Source organism: Bemisia tabaci, chromosome 6 (genome assembly GCF_918797505.1).
Source record: "Bemisia tabaci chromosome 6, PGI_BMITA_v3".
Lineage (NCBI taxonomy): Eukaryota > Metazoa > Arthropoda > Insecta > Hemiptera > Aleyrodidae > Bemisia > Bemisia tabaci.
The window spans coordinates 47,224,708-47,247,973 of NC_092798.1; the positions used below are offsets into that span (position 1 = coordinate 47,224,708).

Consider the following 23,266-nt stretch of genomic DNA (forward strand, 5'->3'; position numbering starts at 1 on the left):
CTGCGACGTAATTGACTTTAAGGGTAGTTTCGGGGTGGAATCGCACGCCCCCGCTCGGGAATATACGTAAATCGACCGTATTTTCGTCCGGAGGCACTTGGGGTTTTCGCGCCGTTGTAAGGTTTCCATCATGTCCAAATGGAGCTGTTGCATGTGTGAGGAATTTGCGATTTGACTGTTGATTTTTATGTAAAAGTTTGCGAGAAACACGATGGTGCCACTGGTTTTCTCTGAAATCAACTCCCAAGCTCAAAAAAGCTCTCAAGTTGAGGCCAAAATGGAGGGAGTATCCCACGCACCACGCTATCCTGAGAGTCCACCTCTACATCAAAACAAATTCTCCATGCAAAGATAGGGAGCAAATTAATACATTAGCAGGGCTGCCACTTTATTTGGGGACTCTAAAACTGAAAACACGGCATCACTGCTAATGTATTTGCTCCCTATTTTTGCATGGAGAGTTCGTTTTGATGTAGAGGTGGACTCTCAGGATAGCGTGGGATATCCCCTCCATTTTGGCCTCAACTTGAGAGCTTTTTTTGAGCTTGGGAGTTGATTTCAGAGAAAAACCAGTGGCACCATCGTGTTTCTCGCATACTTTTACATATGAATCATTAGTCAAATCGTAAATTCCTCACACATGCAACATCTCCATTATCATTTTGACTAAGTTTTTCAATAAGGTATCGCTATTTCTAGCTCATCCTAGGATCTCAAAGCTCACACGGGAAAAAACGGATTGCTGATTTACAATTAAATTGTTGAAAAGTATGTCCGACGTGTTTCAAATGTACATTTCACAAAAGTTGAAAGCTACTCTAACTCCGGAGGTGGTTGAAATAACATTTTTTTGTTGTAAAATCTACATTGTAACATGTCGGACTCTTTTTAACTACAGAATTGTTAAATCAGCAATTTCATTTTTTTCCGTGCAGAAGCTTAAAAACAAAAGCTCATATGATCGGCTGTGAAACTGTGGAACGTACATCGCAGTTTGCAATGCTGAGATTTCATGATATACATGAAATTGAATCCTAATTAAGTGGAGAACAACTCAACTTAATTTCTTGAAAACTTCCTAGATTTTGATTTCCTCTTCTTTGACTTTTGGAGAGAGTGAAAAAAACGAGAAGAGAGTAAATGTGCAAAAATTTCAGACAAGAGTGCGATAAAAAAATTCCTCTTCGTTAAAAAATGAGAGCGAGGATTAGGAAATACGACAATCGTGATACGCGTTTTTCACCCATTTCACTGTGTTCATGCAATGCAGATGGGTGCATTTATAGATGAGCTAGAAATACCGCCGTGCTGGGGAAGAACGCCGTATGAGCCTTCAGACGTTGCCAAGTTTCCTTCGATAAAAACCGAATTTACCGGGAAAACTGTGACTATTTTCCCCCAAAATTTCCAGACAACTTTGTACGCAATATAATCTACCATGTCTGAAAATTTTTTTAAAAAAATGTGCATGAATGACGTCAAAAATACACATTTCATCAAGGGAAATTTGGCAACTCTCGAATGTTCATACGGCGTTCTTCCTTAGCACGGCAGAATAGTGATTCCTTATTGCAAAATGTCGTCATTTCTATCTGAAGCACAGATGGATAGTAACATTACCCCAGACAGTTTTCGCCGGTAAAGTTTTCACACAATTTTCCCGAACATTAATCTTGCGAATTTTTTCTCGTGTCATTTCCGCAAATCGAATAATTTGACAACGCTGCCACGAGCGGAAAATATCGAAGTAGGTATTCAATCCGATATGTTAGGTACTCATTTCCAATTAACCCAGGGGAAGGTAAAATGGAAAATTGCCCGTGATTTCAGATGGGTAAACGCTGCAAATGCTTGCTTTTATGTTAGCCTTAATTTATTTGTATTTGTTTTCTTTTTCAATTTGATTACATGCTCCAGTCTCCTTCATCTTCGAGCAAAAACAACACGCGAATGAGATAACTTAATATATTATCACAAACGGTAAAATTGAAGACGCTCTGGCTTCTGTAACGGCAACGTCTGGATACAACTATTCGTGTTCGAGGGATGCGCGTGTTGCGTGCACATTATTGAAGGCCCTCTGATTTTCTTACTTATACTACGTCTGGCTGGAACTGCTCATGCTCGTAAAATCGAGTTGAACATTACGAGCCCCGAAATTTGCATGCACCTTTTGGGGGTGGCGTTGCTGCTGTGTTGCCAAAAAATGCAACTTGCAAATTGGTACTTATTTGAGGAGCTAAAACACGTAGATGAAAGTTGATTTTCAGAATGATCGCATGGAGACGTTTCTAAAGCACAATTCTGAAGGAGGTCTACGAAGCCATTGTACAAGCCGATCGAATTATGAAGTCTAAGACTGCACGATAATCTCTGAAAGTGGGCATATCAATGAAATGAATGTAGAAGGGAGGAGGGATTTTCTCACAAAATAAGTGATTAAGTTAAAGATAACGTATGTCAAATTTTTTCACGGACAAAGATAGTTGCAAGAGTAGTAAAATCAAACTTCACTCTGCAAACACGGTTTCAGTTATCCTCTTTGAAATTTTTCTCACACAAAATAATGGTCCTCTTCATTGTAAACAGAGTCTTTAACATCTTTTTTATATTGAAATTAAAGCTCTAAACTCCATTTCTACACGTAATTTAGATTTAATTCGACGCGTGTGCTATGATTTTTGAGACCTCCCGTAATTTTTGAATAAATTAGACCTGAGGCAAGGATCTTAGGGCGTTCACATTTTATTTTGTCAAAGGCGGCTCTATTCTGCGGAAAGTGGTCAGAGTCCGACCTTATAATCCACACAGAAAGAATAGTGAGAAATTTTCCACGGAGCCAAGAAAAGAAAAGGGATTTTCGCTCTTTACAACGGGGGAGCTATTGGAAAACTTCGCAAGGCTGTCACTTCAGGCGAAAACCCTGAGGTATTTCACAGAGCTCAATTGGCACGCTTGACTTTATTATGGAAACTTGACATTCTTCTCTGGTCCGGTGAAAGCCTACGAACAGAACCCTCCGTAAGAAGTGGGAAGAGTGGAGGATTAAACTGCCACAATATCAGGGCTGAGAAATCAGCTTCCACGCCACAACAAGAGAACAGAAAACCGAGAAGGCACGATATGTAAAGAACCAGGAAAAGGAAGCAAGCAAGTTTTTTGGAAAGTTAATGCTCATTTCATCTAAAATGCGGCCGCTTACTTTTTCAAACAAACGTATAGATACAATTATGAATAGCACGTTTGTAGTTGGCCAATGTGTGAAGGATTTCAATATCATGTTCAATCGTTTTCATCAAAGTTTTTAGATCTCAGTGCATGTGAAAACAAATAACAAACCGGAAAAACGCATTATTTCCAGTAGTCGACAACTACGGGTATCCAAGCTCTGATACATTCAAATTGCATAATCTAAATTATGAAGGATATTCTCAGATTTTGATTTTTTATACAATACATGTCTTGTAAGAATTTCATCACGTCTGTCCAGGAAAAATTACTGAATTATTCGCCATTTGAAAGCTGTAACTTGCAACTTACCCACATCTTAAAAAAGCATGATTGATATGCGAAGAATGGAACTTAAATAGGATAAATGATGAAAAGTAATGAAGGAAAATATACTTACTTGAACTCATCTCTATTTTCTACCCTGGAGAGCCGTTGTTTCATTTTGGCCTGATGACTCACATACTCAGCCATGAGCCTTGCAAATCGCATCTGGAGGTTATCCAAAGTCCGATCTGAGGAAACAACCAAAGGCCAATTACAATTCACCGCAAACAAATCATTTCTTGCAAAAGCTGCTGTGCCAAGGACGAACACCGCATCAACATTTTACAGAAAAAAACATTTATGACATTTTAAAAACAAAATACAGATTTTCAAAAAAAAAAAAACAAAAAAAAAACATGAAATTTATTCTTCGCCATTTTCGCAGACTTTTATTCTCAATTTATTCCGTTACAAGCGAAAACTTCAAGGAAAAATATCAATTAATTTTCTCCGAATCAAACATTTTATTAAAAGATATCTGGCAACATTCGCATGCTGATAATACGGCGTTCTTCCTTAATGTGAGAGATCTCAGGCTGGGCCACCTCGGAATGAAGCACAACCGATGATTTACTCAACTTTTCCGTCTTGTTCTGCCGTGCGAAGGAAGAACGCCGTATGAGCCTTCAAGTGTTGCCAAACCGAAAAAATCGATAAAAACCGAATTTATAGGGAAAATTGTGAACATTTTTCTTCCAGAATTTTCAGACAATTTTGTACGCAGTTTAATCTAAAAAATCCGAAAATTTCGAGGAAAAATATGCATGAATGTCGTCAAAAATGCATGTTTTACTGAGGAAAATTTGGCAACTCCTGAATATTCATACGTCGTTCTTCTTTATAGCACGGCAGTATTGTCTTACGTGAGTGTTTGATAATTGCCCGCCACGATTCGATCAATTAAGAGGCAGAATTATCGGCTCGCTCGAAGTCACCCATCCGTTTGTGTCAAGTGAGGTGTGCTATTGAGATGGCTCATTATCGCCACTTTCATCCTCAGTTTACTCTTAGGCTACTCTCCAGTGGCCTACTTATTGACAGTCGATTGGAAACCTGTCGAATGACCTACTTATCTATTGATCACGACTGTTTGGCATGTTCATTGAGTGTGATAGACAAAACGCAAACACAGATTTGTTCTGCTCAGTGAAGTCCAAATGGACGTGTCTTTGCTCAAATGAGCTATGTATTGTATAAATTGGGCACATACACAAACATTGTGCATAGGACTTGCAAACTTATGCAAGTGCAATTTCATAACTCATTCTAATAAAAAAAAAAAAAAAAAAAAAAAAAAAAAAAAAAAAAAAAAAAAAAAAAAAAAAAAAAAGCAGTGAACTCCAACACAATGTGTTGATAAGGCGCGTCATTAACTCGCACATATCAACCCCTTTAGTTTTCTTTTACAGAGATTTCAAAATAGGCAAACAGCATAAAAAGAGAATTCACGATCCAACACTGCGAGGTCAAAGACGCACCTTGACGAGACCGTGTATTGTGAAAGTAGAAAGCTATTCGATCGAATTTAAGTTTTTTGATCTGCCTCAAGCAAAATCTTATCAGATTCTTGAAGAAAAGTGCTACGGAATAATTTAAGCGAAGAAAGGAAAAATTCTGTCGAACTCCTAGAAGATAAAGTCGATTTAAAGGTATTTTGGGGCTAAAATACCCAAATCACCGGTAGTAAAAATCCCGTTATATTATTGAAAAGAAATTGACTCGATATAAATGCAATTGCATTAAATACGTCTTGATTTTGTTATTTTAAACGTCTTTCCATGCAAAGAAGTTCAACCATGTCGTTGCTTTATTCATTCATGAATTGAAAGTAAGCAATCTACATCCCGAAAATCTACTGATTTGCCGTAAAAAATTGCAGAAACTTGATATACCAGGTCGATGCACCCACTCGTTGAATTTACCAACCAATTTTGTGAGTGCAAATGTGTAAGAATCAATATGCTATAGTCATTTTGGGTGCATTTATTTTTCATGAAACAATAATAATTTCAATCCCGAAAAACCATCAATTTTCCGTATAAAATCGAAAAAATCAAAATATGTCAACTCCCCGACGTGAAAATTAGATTCTACGTATGTAAAATGTAAATACTTATGTATCGATATGCTGAACAGAACTATGTGTGGACAGTCAGAAGCCCGCGGCAACATTAATTCAACAGAAAAACTGTAAAAATTAGATAGGATTTTAGCCGCTTTGCCCGCCTCTCCTCGCTACTTACAACAAACCGTTCTTATACTCATCTCAAAATTTTTCTCAGAGCTTTGGGTTATTATCAGCTTCCATTTAAACTCCGGTTCGATGGCCGAATCGGCTGCCAAAAAAGCAAGCCACTGTTGAGGGGTTCTATGAGAAATTCGTGATATTATCGGCTCTCAGGAAATCACCCCATGGCTAAAATTGGTGGTATAAATGTTTAAGTGCTTAAAATAATCGTATTCAAGAAACTAAGGAATTAAACTATGGAGTCAATTTCTTTTTAATAATATAACGAATTTACTACCGGTGATTTAGCTATTATAGCCCCAGAATACTTTTAAAGCGCCTTTGCGTTCCAGAATCTCGACGGAATTTTTTTTTTTTTTTTTTTTTTGCTTAAACGATTCAAGAAACATTGTAGTTAAAAATATAAAGATTTTTCGATTTGGACGTATGAAAAATGTTTAACTCGTTCAGGCACACCGTGTATTGTATGGAGTACTGCTGTTATTCGACCGTTGTCTTCAGGTCAAAATTCTTACAAAGAAGCCCCTTGCAAGAGGCAAATTTTTTGTAATTTCTCCCAGTTTTTTCAGCGTTAGGTATATAAATGAATTGTTTGTCAAATTTTGAGGTCAATTATATTTAATTGTAATTTATACTTTCTTTTTTTCCCCTTCATTTTATTTTTCGTATCGAGGAGTCGAGGTTTTGTTGATTTCTTCGGATTTCGATTACTGTAACTTCTCTTCTATTCGGCCGATTTTTATGAATGAGGTCTCTTTTTATTTGTGTTTTAACGGAGAGTAAGGAAAAAATTGCTAAATACATGCGAAACAATTTTTTTTGAAAATTGGATGAATCCTAGCGTGACGGTGAAATGGTTAATGAAGCGTGAGTAATTGGGGTACGGGTATCGGCCGCGTTGGGACCCAAGGCCCATTGTTCTTCGTGACGCCGACGCAGTGATCAGGAGCGTGGGGACGAGAGGGCTTAGTGGACTCCTGTATGAGCCACGTTTAGCAAATGGTCTAATGAGTCTCGAGGCTCATCACAGATTGCACTTACCACTATCCTGGTGGCCCCGGCTATCAGAGCAAGGAGTACCAACTTTTGAAAAGGATAACAGTGTTGTGGAGATATGTCAAAGCAACGTTGTGAACAAAACGGAGTGAGTGAAATTCTCATTCAAGGAGTGCCGAACTGGTCAGCCATCCTCGAATCAGTTCGCTTGCTTCCGCTTATATATGCATATTTTAAATCAGCGCGCCCCATTCTAAGGTTTTTTTAAAAAAAACCAAGAAACGTAGACTCTTGGTATTCATTACACATAAACTAGCGAGCCCCAGAATGAGAAACAAATTTTAATCATTATTATTGACGGATTAGTAAACTTTTTACACGCTTTGGAAAATCTCAGAAGTTCGCGGTAGTCACTTTTCGGTAAGGAACTAGGGGACTCGGTTATTGTATCGAGGGGGGGGGTCGAAACGATCGCAAAGGCGGTATACTACGTATACGCGCCAAAACAGCCAGAATGGGCCTGTTGCAAAATTTAGTCAGAGCAAACAGAAGAGTTGTGTCTCATTAAAAATTGCTCAAAAATCTCGATGAGCGCATAGGGAAAGTCTGAAATACACTCCTAACTTCACAATCTGCGAAAGAAATATGCGATTTTTAAAGCTTCCCATTTTGAAAACGAGACCACGGCTCAGGTGAAAATTTCGTAAGAGGAGTCGTCAAGAATATAGTCTCATTCATGTTATCAGGAACCAAAGAGAAACAACTCCACGTTGAAAAACGTTTCATTTTAACAAACATGGGTGAAAAATGAGAGAAAACAGCGATTTGACTACCGTAGTACATCACTTCCACAATTTATTTCCCGCCACCCCGGCGAGTTTGAAATTTCTTCGAGTCTTTGAACTTTTTAAAAGCGAGTTTGTCTGAGATTTTGGCTCCAAAAATACGCAATAAATCACCTCGAGATCTACGCACCTGCGGTCTAATTGTTAACATTGATAGACGAAGCGATAGACGAAGAAGACATAAGGAGTATGTAGCGACCCAATATTTGAAATGGGTGATCCTTAAGTGAGAAAATGATGGACTAACTGAAGGGTCTCTCGTATGTGTTGCCATTAGCCAGTCTGGTCCTACCTTCTTTGCCCATTGCAACCACCCGCTTCCACTAGTATAGTTCCTCCATATCCTTTTTGTCATGTTTGTCTACAAATGTCAAGAATTAGCCCACTGGCACGTTCAGAGGATCGAATAAAAAACGCATGGTTCAGTGACATACTTAATGGGTATAGGTAATGAAAGTAAAACTCTGCGTACCTAATCGTTCGACCTTGTCCTTGAGGGTCTCCTGCTCGACCTGGGACTTGTTGAAGGCCTGTTCGTCGAGGAGTCCATCCTTGCGGAGGAGCTGGCAGCCGCGCTCCATGAGACTAGCGCGGGCCTCCGGGTAGTCGGAGAGCGTCTCCCAGAGGTCCTTCTTGGCGAGGCAGAAGAGGTCCGAGTAGCCGAGGCTCCGGACGTTGGCCGTGCGGCGGTTCCCGGTTCGATTCCCGGCGATGTCGAGGACGCTCACCTCGCCGAAGACGCTACCGGCCGAGAGGGTGGCCAGCACCGTCTTCTCGTCGTCGGCCACCACGCTCAGCCGCCCCCGCTTCACGATGTACATCTCCTTCCCCACGTCCCCCTTCCGGCAGATGTAGTCCCCCGGGCTGAACACCTAAGCAACACCACCAAACATCTCACATTCAATTTATCAATATCAACGTAAAGCGTCCAGCCCAAGTTCAATCTGGAGGCTTCAAAGATGCTCATTGATGGAACTGTTGACTGTTGCCTTTCAGATTGACGATCTTTGAAGGTAATCCATGTGTTCGGGACACATCTCGGATCAGATCTTCAATTTTTAAAGGAATTTTGTGCAGAAATGGCTGAGAAATTCAAGAATAAGTGCCAGTTAGAGAGCCCCAGTTTGAACGTGGGCAGGACGCTTAATTTGCCATCACTAAAGACAATCACTGAAATAAAAGAGTGGGTCAGCTGCGCTGATGGCAGAATCGTGTTTTGGTGATCGATTCTTGAAGATCCGCCGAAAATAATAAAATCCGTCCGAACAGCAACTTCCTACGTTTAATATTAAAAAGTCACATGATATGCGTTAAGAGTATAAAAAATCTGGTCATTGGATCAGTTGCGGTATGGTCACAGAATCGTGTTTTGATGCTCGATTCTTGTAGATCAGCTAAAAGTTATGAGATTGGTCCCACCAGCAACTTTCTACGTTCACTCTTAACTGATATATCGCCCTTTGAAAAGTTGGGTTTTTAGCGTCATCCACCGCAGTAGTGACGCCTTTGGTTTCTCCTACCTTGCATTCATCCGAGTTTCACGTTGAGTAACTAGTGCGTCACTGACTGATAAAACCAAGGTGGAAGAAACCAAGGGTGTCACTACACAGGGTGGATGACGTCAAAAACCCAACTTTTCAAAGGGCGATATCTCAATTAATATTGAACGTAGAATGTTGCCGTTTGGACAGATCTTAATACCTTTAGCTAATCTACTAGAATCAAGCATTAACACACAATTCTGTAACCAGCGCAACTGACCCATTGGAGGAGTGTGATGGACACTCGTGAGCCCGCAGGACTATCGCGAGACGGTGTTTGGTGGAGATCCAAATGACGATACCCTCCTCGGAGTGACTCGCGGGCGAATTGCGACTGCAACTGTCCGTAACTGTCCGTAACTGTCCGTAATGGATTTGACCCGCCGCGCCCAAGCGGCTGAGGCGGCCACCCTCGGACCATCAAACGCAAGCCCGACGAAAACGACCTGCATCAAGCGCAAACTACCGTCTCCCGCCCCCTCCCCTCCTCTTCCTCCCACCGCCCCATTCACGGCTTAAACCCCGTACTAAATTAAGTCAACTGCCGCAGAAACTGTGGAGGAGTACATCAGCCGCCCGTGCGCTTAAACCTCGTAAACTTGATTTAGCTCCCGGTTTATTTCTTTAAATTCCCTATTTCGGAGCCAGCTCTGATCGGGGGTGGGAAGGGGGGTGGGGTCCGGACAAGGAGCACTCGACCGAGAGCTACTCTTTTGTGGAGAAACGGCGTATGAGCATCAGAGCGTTGCCGAACTGCCTTCGTGACAATTTTTATTTATCTTTGGTGGTTCTTAGATTTTTAATATTTATATAATTTATTGTGCTCGATACTGGATGGCCTGATAAACAGGACCATGCCCTAGTCGTTCGTACAAGAAGAAGAAGAAGAATAAAAAAAATTGTAATTATAGAGAAGTAGTATGCTGCGACGCGGCGTGCTTGCCATCCAGCGTGAAACGCGCACTGACGCCTACAAACCTAAATGGATACTTCAAGCATTGCGCAACGCGTGAAGTATCCCGTTAGGTTTGTAGGCGTCAGTGCGCGTTTCACGCTGGCAGCACGCAGCGGCTCTTCCGGCGGGCGGGTGGTGAACGATTTCTTGTGGGAAAAGCTCTCTGACGGATCGAAAATCTCGTGTATCGTGTAATTTTTTTTTTTTTTTTTTTTTTTTTTTTTTTTTTTTTAATTTTCGACTTTTAAAATCACACACTGGTCATGTGAAGTAATTAGTGAGCTCTCAACGCTGGATGAAGGTAATAATGAAATACGGGTCGTGCGCCATGCGCGCTGCGGAGAGTGACTCATGAATGTAGGCTCAAGTGGTGAATTGTAGCTTGAAAATTTGACCCAATTATCTTGAGGCTATCAGAAAATGTGAAGCTCAAAACCCATATTTTTAACCCTAAACCTGCTGTTTAGTTGTACCGAACGCTTCGAGTCCCAACCGTAAGTTCTGTTTTCCTGAATCCAACACTTACTGCGAATAAAACCTTCAAACAAAGACATAACAACGTCCGAGATTCCCAGAAAACCCGTGTTTCATCCGGATTAACTTGGCAACATCTCAATAATCATACGTCGTTTATCCGTAACTCGACCGAAAGCGCGGTCCAAACTCTGGAGGGGGGGGGGGGGTGAAAGAGGGATAGGATAGGGGTATCAAAAAACAAGAGGACGTAGCAAGTACACCGTCGACGGGATTATACCCGGCGAGGGATTTACAAGGCCGGGGGGGGGAGAGGAGGGAGGAATTTCATACACTGGAAGGGGGAGGGGGAGGTATCACCGCGAGGCAAGGGCAGGGGTTACGGCGTGGCGCCAAGCGGCCCCGAATTATTGAACTCGACAAAAGCCACTTATCACGGATTCGCCAACGGTCTTTTTGCCAGTTCTCCTTGCAGCCCCCCCCCCCCCCCCCCGCGCCATTACGGCCCTGGCTCTGCGCGATTCGATACTCCTGTCTTTCGCGAAGGTTAAACTCGTGGTGGAACTAAATAAATGTCGCTTTAGCCCTCTATTCGATACCCTCCCCTCCCCCTCCCACCCTTGCATCTAGAAACAAAATGATATAACTTGTTGGTGCGCTAAAATTACTCTTCTCCACTCCAGACCGACAAATGTGGGGACTCCTAAAACTTTTGCGGAAAAAGACGCATTAGCATCCGAAGGGAAGATTATACAAATTAAAGAGGAAGAAAAAGAAGGTGATGGAAAAGAAGAGGAATGAAAAAAAAAGAATTCGGAACAGTTTTGATTTCAACTATAGTCGTGAATCTCTCGTCAAAAATTCACAGCGGAGAAAAAATATTTGGAACATGAAAAAAGTCGATGAACTTTGTCCTCAACAGTGAATCATAGGGAAGAATAAAACTTCAAACCTTTTCTTTCTCGATTCGAACTTGATGCAATTCGGTTCGTTTCTATTAAATTTAGTCAAGGAAGAAGAAGGAGGTAGAGGATAAAAAAGAGAAGAGGGTCAGGAGAGAAAAAAGGGAGGTGGAGTAAGGACATAACACAACGAAAAGGAAAAATATGAGGAAGAAAATAAAGGACGAGCATGCTGAAAGAATAAGAAAAGAAAGGAAAAAGGCAAAGAAAAGAAGAGAGAAGAGGTGGAAATAAAAAAGAGGAAGGAGAAAAAAAATTAAGGAGGCGAAAGAAGTAGAGGAAGAATTTATAATTCTTTTTTTCCCCAATTGTTCTCCTTCTCGCTTCTCCTTCTTTTTCTGCTTCTCCTCCTCCTTCTTTTTCCTCGTCAACTTCTCCTTTTTCCTCTCCTAATTGCAGTTCATTTGCTCATTCAAACGACTGCTTGCTGGCGCGCAGCACAGAGAGCTTGGAAACATTGGAGCTCCTTCAATTTCGTAAGTATGCAACATACACAACCTTGAAGTACGAATAGTCGCATGGGTGCGCCTTCCATATCAGCACCACGTGCCGCGCCAGGGCGCCTACAAACCTAACAGGGATACTTCACGCATTGCGCAATGCGTGAAGTATCCCTGTTAGGTTTGTAGGCGCCAGTGCGCAGAAGAACGTGTGTTTTGACTGCACAATTCAAAAATTTGCGTAGTCATTTTAGTTTTGAAAGAAAAACTAGTAGAACTTATTGTTAAAAATTATTTTTCTTCAAGGCCCTCTGAATTTCCGTCATTAAACTTCATTTGGTGCTCCATTTGAACGCATTGCCACTAATATACTAGAATTCTATAGCCAGGTCGAAAACTAAATTGCGCTCCCTATATCGGCTGAGCACTTAATATAGAAATCAGTCTGTTAAATTATTATATACAACCGTAATAAAAAAATGAAAACTTAATTAGTCAATGAACTTCAGCAATAATAAATATTTTTTCAGAAGAATCTTGAAACGATCCTTAAGGGAAAGAGATAAATATATATGTTACGAGGAGGATTTATGGGGGTAATGGCGATACTCGCATACCGAAGCGCTTTCCAAAATTTGGCAAGAATACTCTGAAATTAATTGCGTGTTTACACGAATATCCGGTCCTACATGAGACAGAGGTCAAAGACACAGTTTCACTTTATATTTTACAAGGGTGTTCCCCTCGTCGCTAAGCAGCATTGCTGGTAGCAGCGGTGGCATCTATTCTTAGTTCAACTGTTGGATGAGAAAACAGCGCTTCCTCATTCAGAGGCTCAAACTTTTTGCTGTTCAAAGGCCAAACTCCACTCAAGTCGATTGGGCACAGAAAAAAATATTTCAAGGTAATTTTTTTAGAATAGAGAGTCATTGAGTCGATTTTGGATAACCTAAAATCAAACAAAACGATCAAACATAATGAGATCTTCATTCTTCAATGACCGTCACTATATAGCGCTGCCCGATTGTGATGCGGCCTATTCAGTTCCTTTACTTGAAAACTTGCTTATTCCGACCCGTAAATTCAAGGCAAGAAAAATAGAGCAGAATTCATCTAAGTGGTCATAAGTTTTCTCAAAACTGAACATTTCATTGAAGGAAATGTGGCAACTCTCGCATGTTCATAAGACGTTCTCCCTCAGCACGGCAGAGTTGAAGTCGATGATGAGAAAGCAGCGCAGTCATGGACAATACACTTAGACTACGCTTTGCAATAAGGAACTAAAGTTCCCAGCATATCCATAAAAGCACCTATCTGCATAGAGAAGCTAATGACATACTCGTTGTTTATAAATTCGATACAGAAGTAGTAGCAAGTAGCTCTTTCTTGCAAAATGTAGTCCATTTTAGCGGCCCCGCTTTAGCAATCGATGCGTTGGAAAAGTTAAGTTAAGTTAACGCTATTGAATCGATGCATGCTAAAAGGACTTGAGTCCAAAAAGTCATGAGCCCTAACGTCCTACTTAATCAACGAAAGCCAGGGCTCATGAGTTTATGGACTCACGCCCTTGGAGCAGGCATCGATTCGTTTTTTGCCTGATGATGATTCGTGAGCCAATTGCTGAGCAAAAAATCAAATGAAATCCATCTGATGATGACTGATGGATGTCGAGGTGAGCATTTTCGTAGGCGAGTTTTTGCAAACTTGGCGAGGATTGCCAAAACCGATTGCTCAACTCTTCCGTCAACAGTCATCATTGGACGGAACCGAGCGTTGAGCTCTGAAAGTATCGCTCACAATATAGAAAATATAGCAGTGTAGAGTCTCCAAAATAATAAAAACCTGTCTCGGGGCGTCGCACACTGAACCAATTCAATATGAGAGGTCGGACAAAATCGGGCAACTTTCAAAGTTTATATTTTCAAAAAATTGAAAAAAAGGGTTTAAAGGTGATTCCATTGGTTTCGCGTAAAATTTTCTATGAGTAACAACCCTTGGAATATTTTGTGACGGAATGAGCATCAAAATTTAAAATTATAGCCAGACATTTCATGTCTGACCTCTACTATTAGCTCGTTCCCATGTGCGTCGCTTTTAGGAAGGACCTACGTCGAGGCCAGAAGCACCGCTCAACGCTCAACGTTTGACGTTCACCGTTCAACGTTGCACACGGAGCCGCGGCAGACGACGCAGGTGATTGCAACTGGCGCACAGTGGATCGAGTCGATGGAAGAGGCAGGACAAAAGTTGGAAACTTCAAAAGCTTGTAACGCCTTTCATACAAAACTTTAAGGTTTTACAAGTGGTTCCATTTGTTTCCTCGTGAAATTTGCTTTTCGAAACACCCCTTAAAATTGAAAATGTGACGAAAATGTGATCAAATTTTGCAATTCTAGTCAAAAATTGTATGCCCGACCGATGCGATCGACTCGATCCACTGTGCGGCGGCCGCTCGCGCGAGACGTGCGAATTCAGCCGGAAATCTCTCTGCTCGCGACAATCCAGACGATCAGCGTTTACTCCAAATATTTTGACGGAAAAAGGGAGGGAGGAGGGGGAGAAGAGAGGGGGAGGAAACTAGAATGACGGCGCGCCGCAAGGCTGACAGAGCCCCCCCCCCCCCCCCCCCCATGTGCTGGCTTCGTGTGCGAGTGCGAATGCGATGTCGTTCCTCTGTTTTCCATTCGTTGCATCCACCCGGAATCCCCCCTCCCCGTCTCTGCCGTCACGGTATGCCGAATTACCGGTGACAAACTCAACAGAGGAGACTTTTCTTTTCCATTCTGACACACCTCTCGCTCTCGGTGCTGCCATTTTAAAGTGAGAACCTGCATATGGAGAGTGTGGACAGAGTTGTGATCCCGAAAATCCATGAAGCCTTCACCGATACCTCCGCAAATAAAGTTAAAGCTTACCCTTGGAATCTTAGCTAGTTAGTTTGGGCCGTTAAAGTATAAGTAACACTTTTTTTCCGAATGTTTGACCCCTCCCCCTTTGTAACGCACCCGTAACGCAACCTCGGGCCGTGTTACCCACGTGGTCCTTGAAGCACCCATACAAATACGACAGACGGGGCCGACACAACATGGAAGCAGAGAGAGAAAAAGGACGCGCCAAAGCGCGTCATCAAAATGACGGCGCAGAGATACAACTATTCGTACTCGATGGATGTCCGTGTGGTATCCGCAAAATTGAAGGCGCCATGGCGTGAACTTGCTTTGCGCCGCCCTATGCCGCAAATCAATTGTCGCTTAGATTCGGGAGAAGAATTGCTCAGTGGCGTCATTTTAGAGTCATTGCTGATGAAAATTATACCTTGAAATTTTGACCCACTTTTCGTAAGAGTATTAGAAGGCATTCTGTATCAAAAACTGAGAATCGATTTTTTTGACTCCAAATCGCCGGGTATTTTCCTCGCAATGTGCAAATTCAGTTTCCAACTTTAAGAGGCCCCTTATTTTTGACTCCATCGCATATCTATAAAAGATTGCCTATTTCTTACCGTGATAGTTGGTCCGTTTGTAGATTGTAGCTTTGACTGTGAGAAAAAAAATTTAAAATTTTAGAGAGTCAGGGAACGTATACTATGACACGCTTCAGGTAGATTCGGGGTTGATTGTAATTGCATTTCACCGCAAGCCACGTGGATTTTTGAGTTGAACAGGGCTTTTCTATTAACACTCCGAGTTGGTTTGTTCAATTCACACCCGATGGTACAGTTTTAAAAATTGCGATGAACGAAGGTCGTGCTCATGGACGCTACAACAACATGGGGATACGGTAGACAACCACATTGCTTTGACCAGTGCGTTACAGAATTTACAGGAAAAAAAACTCGTCGGTTCAGAATAAAATGTTGGAATCAATAAATGAGCAGAAGCGTGTTAATATCAAATGATAAATAACGAGGGCATTTGCTTGGTTGCTGACGGAGGCAGAGACACGATGCCACATTCACACTTGGACTACATTTTGCAATTCAGAACTGTTACTTCTAGCTCATCTGTAAAAACACTTATGCCCATAGGAAAACTAATAGCACTTACGTTATTTCTAAACTGAGCCAGAAATTATAGCTCCTAATAGCAAAATGTGGTCCACTCATAATATAGTGAAATAAAAAAGAGTTTTTCCTTCGTACTCCATTAGATTACATCTGCTTTAAAATGCGTTTCCGTGATGATGCAAGGTCAAATGGAGCTTTTGCATGCCTCAGGGATTTAAGACTAAGTGCTTTTTTATAATTCTCTTTTTATGAAACATCCCCATCACGTTCTTTCAGGAGGTACCCGATTCAAAATTTGTTTGGACAACCCTCCCTTCAACATCCCTTGCACATGTCCATACTGCCGTACTAAGGAAAAACGCCGTATGAACCTTCGGGGGCTGCCAAATTTTCTTGGATGAATTGCGAATTTTCGGAAAAATTTTACAATATTTTCCCTCTCATTTTCGGAGAATTTTGTATGTAATTCAATCTATAGTTTCTGAAATTATCAAGAAAAAATATTCATAACTTTCTTCAAAAATGGATGCCTTCTGATAGGAAAATTGGCAACAATCGAAGGCTACTACGGTGTTAATCCTTAGCACGGTAGTATACGACACTAACTGCTAGCGGGCCGATTGGTGAATCGTTATCGAATGGCCTTGATCGATATATAGGCAGATAGGAAGCTATCGATCAAACTCATTCGATAACGATTCAACAATCGATATCGAATGGCCTGGATCGATACATAGAATTGTGCAGATAGGGGAGCTATCGATCAAACTCATTCGATAACGATTCAACAATCGATATCGAATGGCTTTGATCAATATATAGCATTGTGCAGATAGGGAGCTATCGATCAAACCCATACGATAACGATTCAACAATCGATCCGCCGGACATGAAACCGTGCACGATGTTACTTTAAACCTCCACAACGGACCTGATTGGTCGAATCTGATAGCAACGCTGTCCACTAGTGTTCGTGAAAAATAAGCCAAACCGCGGGGTAGAAATTTCCAAAGAGGCTCGGAACGTTAAATAAAATTTGCTTTAACTCATAAGCGATTCGCAGTTTGAGAAATGTGACAACAATGTGCTTCTAGCCCGCATTTAACTCTGAGTCTCCAGCAAAAACTGCAACTGAGCGGAACATTATTTGTTTTCAATTATCTTTCTCGATTAATCCACCATCAGGGGGAGAGGCGGGGTTGCGGAATGCGTTTATACTGAAGGCGGCTGGAAGCACGACCAAAGAAGCTGAAGGAGGTAAATTTACAATGTTTCCGTGATTTTTGACTCCTTAACTCCTTGACTCCTTAAGCACCATTGGAACTAAGAAATTGATAGATTTGGGGAAAGCTGCCCGTTACAATTAGCATCGTCGAAATAAGTAGGGCGTTCACGATTTTTCTGTAAGTTGATGAGGGTTATTACTTTTTATAGGATCCAAAAGTGCTCCTCACTGTGTTTGTGCATTGGTGAAAACAACCAATAGGGGAATTGGATTGCATTTTGCAAAAAGGAACCACTAGCATTGCAATGATGCTAAGATTGTGCAACTTCATCTTTTGCAATAAAATTGCGGAAATCGTGAAAAACTATGAAATATAGATGGTAATTTTTGTCTTAAATTTACAGTTTTTAGCGAGAAAAATAGAAACTATTAACCCTAGTCTGCCAAACATGGGTCAAATTGACCCGGCAGGCTCTAAAAACATGCATAACTTTCTTAATTTTCGGCCCACGGACCTGTGCTTCAGATACAGGTCCACAAAAACCCTCATTTATGCAAAACTATCATGATTTTGTGAAAAAAAAAAAAAAATTTCCGACCCGTGGTGAATTTTTATTCAAGACTACCCCTCGGAAAAGGTGCCATATTTGTGTAGCAAGTAAGGACAGAAAGTGCAACAATAAATGCCACCAATGTGATTCTTTCGTGTGCGGTCAGCACAGTAAACTTGTTTGTAACCGATGCATATAAGTCACTAAGTTTTAGTTCACTATTTTGTTCCTATATTTATTTTGTTATAACGTTCCCACCAAGGAGAGAGCTTTCTTGGATTCACCAAATTCTAGAGATAATTCCCCTATAGTTAATTTTGAAGACATGTGTTGGAACTGGAATTCCATTTTTCCTACTTGACTTAGATTTAGTTCTTTATTTTTCTCTTTTTATCTTGTTACCACGTTCCTCTAAGGAAAGTAGTATTCTAAATTTTACCAAATTCAGAGGCAATTTCTAGTTGTGTTTGAAGATTTTTGAACTATTGTGACAAAGTTTTTGTACTAATATTAGTAAATTTTTCTATTTTCATGATTATTTGTAGCCTTGAAACCTTCAAAGTAATATATTATAACTGTTTCTTTCCAAAAATGTGTATGAGTGAGTATTCCAGTCGGTCCTACCCAAAATGCGAAGAAAATCCCCAAAAAACCTAAAAATTATCCTTGATTATCGGGCTGTACAAATAATGCTAGATCAAAAACAGTGCAAATTGCATAACCTGAACAGTGCAGGATGTTTTAGGAAAATAAAAAATTCAAAATGTAGGCCCTAACTATCATTAGAATATATAGTTACCAAAAAAAGTGTAAAAAAAAGAAGTAAAATACAGCAAACACATGTATTTCAAATACGGGTCAAAATGACCCGTAATTGGCAGACTTGTAACAAAAATCCGTTTGGCAGACTAGGGTTAATGGATAATCGGGGTTTTCCTCCAAGACAAAAGAAGTTGCACAGTCTTAGCAACATTGCAATGCTAGTGGTTCCTTTTTGCAAAATGCAATCCAATTAGTCCAGTCAACGAAGGGATTTTAGTGGAACAAACTGGAGAAAACTGAATTTTTTACCATCGATTATATACTTCAAAAGGAGTGTTTTCTTCAACGTGAATTAATGAAATGGGTCAGTTGCGCTGGCCGCAAAATTGTGCTTTGATGCTTGGTTCTTGTTGATTAGCTAAGAATAATATGATCTGTCCAAACAGCAACTTTCTGGGTTCAATTTTAACCGAGATATCGCCCTTTGAAAAGTTGGGTTTTTGACGTCATCCACCGCGGTAGTGACAATCTTGGTTTCTGCCACATTTGCATTCATCCAAGTTTCACGTTGAGTAACCAGTGCAAGTGTGTTTCTCCGTGACTGATGAAACCGAGGCGAAAGAAATCTAGGATGTCACTACCGCGGTGGATGACATTATACACCGACTTTTTCAAAGCGCGATATCTCGGTCAATGTTGAATGCAGGAAGTTGCCGTTTGGACGGATCTTATTTTCAGCTAATCTACAAGAATCGAGCATCAAAACATGATTCTGTAACCAGCGTAACTGATCCATTGACCACATTTTGTATATTCTTGACGCATATCACGTGATTTTAGATGTTGAAATACCTAAGTTTTATGATAGTTACTTTAATTATGAGCCTGTCTAGTGGTCGAATCGAAGACGACAAGTTAAATAGAGGCGGAATGAAGACAACATGAAAGGAATTTATGATGAGAAGACTAACCTGTAATCTAAGTTTGAGCACGAGTTCCTCGAGTAACCCTGGTTCACAGTCTTGAAAGATCTGAACTTTGCGCAGCGTCTCCAGGTGGACGTGGATTGCAATCTCAGCTTTGAGCTTATCCGGCAAAGCAGCCAGCACTCTGTCCTCGTCCAAAGCCTGCATTCAGTAATTACGAAAAAATGAGTCCATTCCACAGACATGATATCCGAGTTTCAAGGTTTATCTTCAGCATTAGATAAAAATCCACAATATCGCAATGCAAAAATCTGACCCCAAAATCAGCGATCACTTTAACAAAATGACAGATATGATTAATGTTGCTTGAGTGCAATATGATTGGAAAATCTAGCAGCGCACCTTCAGAATGAAATAAAATGGACAAGCTCATGTGGAATTTTAAGTTCAAGTTCAAATGGATATTTGGATCGCGTTTAGCAGAAAGGAATCAAGCCGTCAGCATGACACGCGCATAGGCGCCTACAAACCTAACGGGATACTTCACGCGTTGCGCAATGCGTGAAGTATCCCGTTAGGTTTGTAGGGCGTCAGTGCGCGTTCTGCGCTGCTAACACGCCGCTCCGCTCTGTGATAGACTCTAATATTTAAACTCGTGGGGTCAGCGTTTTTCAACTCATGATTTCGAAATGTTTGTAATCTCTGCATTGATTATTCCCTTTTAAACTGATGAAAAAGAAATATGTACTACTGGAAAATATAATGTGTTTTTTGTAAATGTAATAGTGGTTCCGTGTCAAATTTAATGATTTCCAAAGCATTCAAATTTTATTATTTTATGTTTTGGGCTTTTACTGTGCTGCAGCGTGGTGTAAGCGCAACTACACGCTCAAAATTTGACGTATTTGACTCAAAGAGGTTGATGTACAAATCAGTTAAAAACAAAAAATTGCGTGCTTCTTAGTTTTTTCCTATTTTATTAATTTTTGTATTGTTCCTTTCATCACAACTACGGCTCATTGAGATTCATATCGATGCCATTGCTTGGAAAAGGTTTTACAAATATTTACCACGTTTTAAAAATGTAAATGTTTTTAAAATGAAGTAATCAATTCCATTAAAAAGAAAAGAATGTACATTTAAGGCATATTTTATATCGGAAATTTCAAGGATAGAAATGAAACCAAGTATTTATCAAAGACTATTTGAAAAGATGAATCAAAAGAAGAAATTAACATTTCATTTAAAATATGAGTTATGATAACAACACCTCATTCTCTCTTAATTTTCTCATTTCGATATTGTCAATATAATTTTACACACGGACTAAAATATGACGCTTGAATTTGATTTTAGTGGACTTTACATTTGTGGACTTAAGTTAGTGGACGTTTAAGTAATGGACTTAACAATAGTGTGGGCTTTAGAACTGTGGACGTAAAAATTGTGGACGAAAAGTCTGTGGACGAAAAGTCTGTGGACGTAAAAAAAAGTGGACATAAAGTCCGTGTACCCTGAAGAGAAAGAAGGTAATGAAAAAAAAATTCTAACACTGATCAAATGGAAGTTAGATTATACAAATGCCGTCATTCGTATTTTTTCCATTCAACCAATGTTAATTGTAAACATTTAAATTACGTTTACGAGTTGATTTTTAGACCTCCCATTGTGTGATTTGTTTTCCTCTTGCAATAATATAGTGAAAAAAAAGGTGCGCACCGCTTTATTTCATACCTTGTCTGGAGGCTGATCCTAAACTTCGAAAATAGTACAAACATCCTGTTGAAATCGATCATGTTAGTAAGTAAAATACGGTTTTATGTTGACGCCAACACGGTGCAGACATGCCATCAATATGATACCAAAATGACACTGACTTGGTCTCAAGATTCATCCTTATTGGTACTATTTTGGACATTACTGGGCAATTCGACCATTCTAATACCGTGTTAATACCATGTTGGCGTTAACATACCTCACTAATAAGGCCGTTTTTAAAAGGTTGACTTTCTCTGGAACTATAATTCTTGAAACTGCCAACTTCAATACCTCATGTCTCCCTGAACTTCAAAATTCCCGTTTAAATCGGTATTAACGGGCGTACTCTGTTCCTAAATGTTTGTAGATCACATACCTATGCACCGGTATTAAAAACGCAATTTTGATCTTGTGCGAACCAAAATCCATTCACCCGAGGACATGCATAATTGCAGTTTTATCTCGTTGGATTTGCATTTATTTCATATCACAATCAGCCAGCTATGCTGTCGTGCTAGGGAAGAACGCCGTATGAACATTCGAGAGTTGCCTAATTTTCCTTGATAAATCATGAATTTTTGACAACATTTATGCATATTTTTCCTCAAAATTTTCGGATATTTTAGATCAAATTGCGTACAGAATTGTCTGAAAATTTTGGAGAATAATACTCGCAATTTTCCCAGTAAATTCAGGTTTTATTGGAGGAAACTTGGCAACGTCTGATGGCTCATACGGCGTTTTTCCTTCGCAAGGCAGCATGTGGAGTCGAGTCTAACGCCCCCAGTTGACGGTAGAAAGCGCCAATCAATGACTCTCTCCGCTCTCCCTGCGGATAATCTAACCTCCGGGAGCTGTTTTCTTTCATCGCTCCGCTGCTCCGCCCTACAGAGCGAGAACCCCTCAACTGTAAGTGCACTCCTACGCGCACATATGCGGTTTTCATTCAGTTCTCCGCGCTGAAATGTATTGGATCATGCCATGGCGCAGTTTATACGTCGACGGCATTTTCACGCTTTATTCGGAACAGATGGAATCTTTCATAGCAGCGCTTCGGTTCGCGCACTGTCGGCGAAAATTCTCGCTCCCTTTCAAATCCTCGCGATGAAATGAAACGGAATAGCGTTCGATTCTTTTGTAACCCCTGTTCGAGGCGCTTGATATTAGCATTATGTGGAGCTCCTAAACGTAGAGGAAGCTACATGAATAGTGGGGTCATGGTGGTAGGGATCTTGATGGAGTTGGATGAAACCGGTTCAGGATATTCGATGAAAGTATCTAAAGCCTGAATTCTATCATTTGACATCATTGAGACAAACCGGTACACAATGAATGGATTCAAGTCGAAATTCCATCAATAACACAGTTTAGCAGAGTTCGGTGATTGGAGCCACAAGATACTCTTCAAACAATGAAGGATAGTTTTGGAGCTTGCTTACAGCTTCATTTCCTCGTAAAATTCAATAATTGCAAAAAAATGTAGTTTGCGGTGTAATCTGGTGTTTGTTTTTAGTATTGAGCCTCGCACAGGATGGAAACTGTAGGCTCGTAAACGTTTTTCTCTGTTCAGCGTTTTTGTCCATAGACAATATCGACAGTGTGAATCGGCAATCACATAACTCGGTTTGCGTCGTCGCAGACCTCTTGTCATACTTTATTTCCTAAACGGAAAACTACTCAACGACAATTCTTTGAAACTGCCGTGATTTTCCTTCTCTGTGCAAAGAAAATTCTGCAAAAACTTCAAGGAATGATGTCGATTTGTTCTGCTTCAAAAAAATAACGTAAATGCGAAGATTTTCAGACACCGCAAACGAGATATGTGATCGCGGACTTAGACCGTCGATATATTTTACAGACCTCGCACTGTAATACCCTGATCGATGTAATCGGGTGCGGCAATGATTAATTTGAGAGGTAAACGTTATTTTCCGCTAAATGATGATTGGTGAACAACTCGTTGAGCAAAAAGTCGAACAAAATTAGGTGATGATGACTGATGAATGTCGGATTTAGTACTTA

The 23,266-nt window shown here is 40.5% G+C and overlaps 1 protein-coding gene across 1 annotated transcript in view; it reads right to left on the reverse strand.

Annotated features, from left to right (window-relative positions):
- Positions 1–23,266, reverse strand: part of CngA (Cyclic nucleotide-gated ion channel subunit A) — a 349,197-nt gene that overhangs the window by 11,210 nt on the left and 314,721 nt on the right. The window contains exons 10-12 of the mRNA XM_072301734.1: positions 19,532–19,687; positions 8,117–8,516; positions 3,629–3,743 (exon numbers count right to left, since the gene is read on the reverse strand). Of these exons, the coding sequence (XP_072157835.1) occupies positions 3,629–3,743; positions 8,117–8,516; positions 19,532–19,687 (671 nt within the window). The remainder of the gene's footprint in view (positions 1–3,628; positions 3,744–8,116; positions 8,517–19,531; positions 19,688–23,266) is intronic.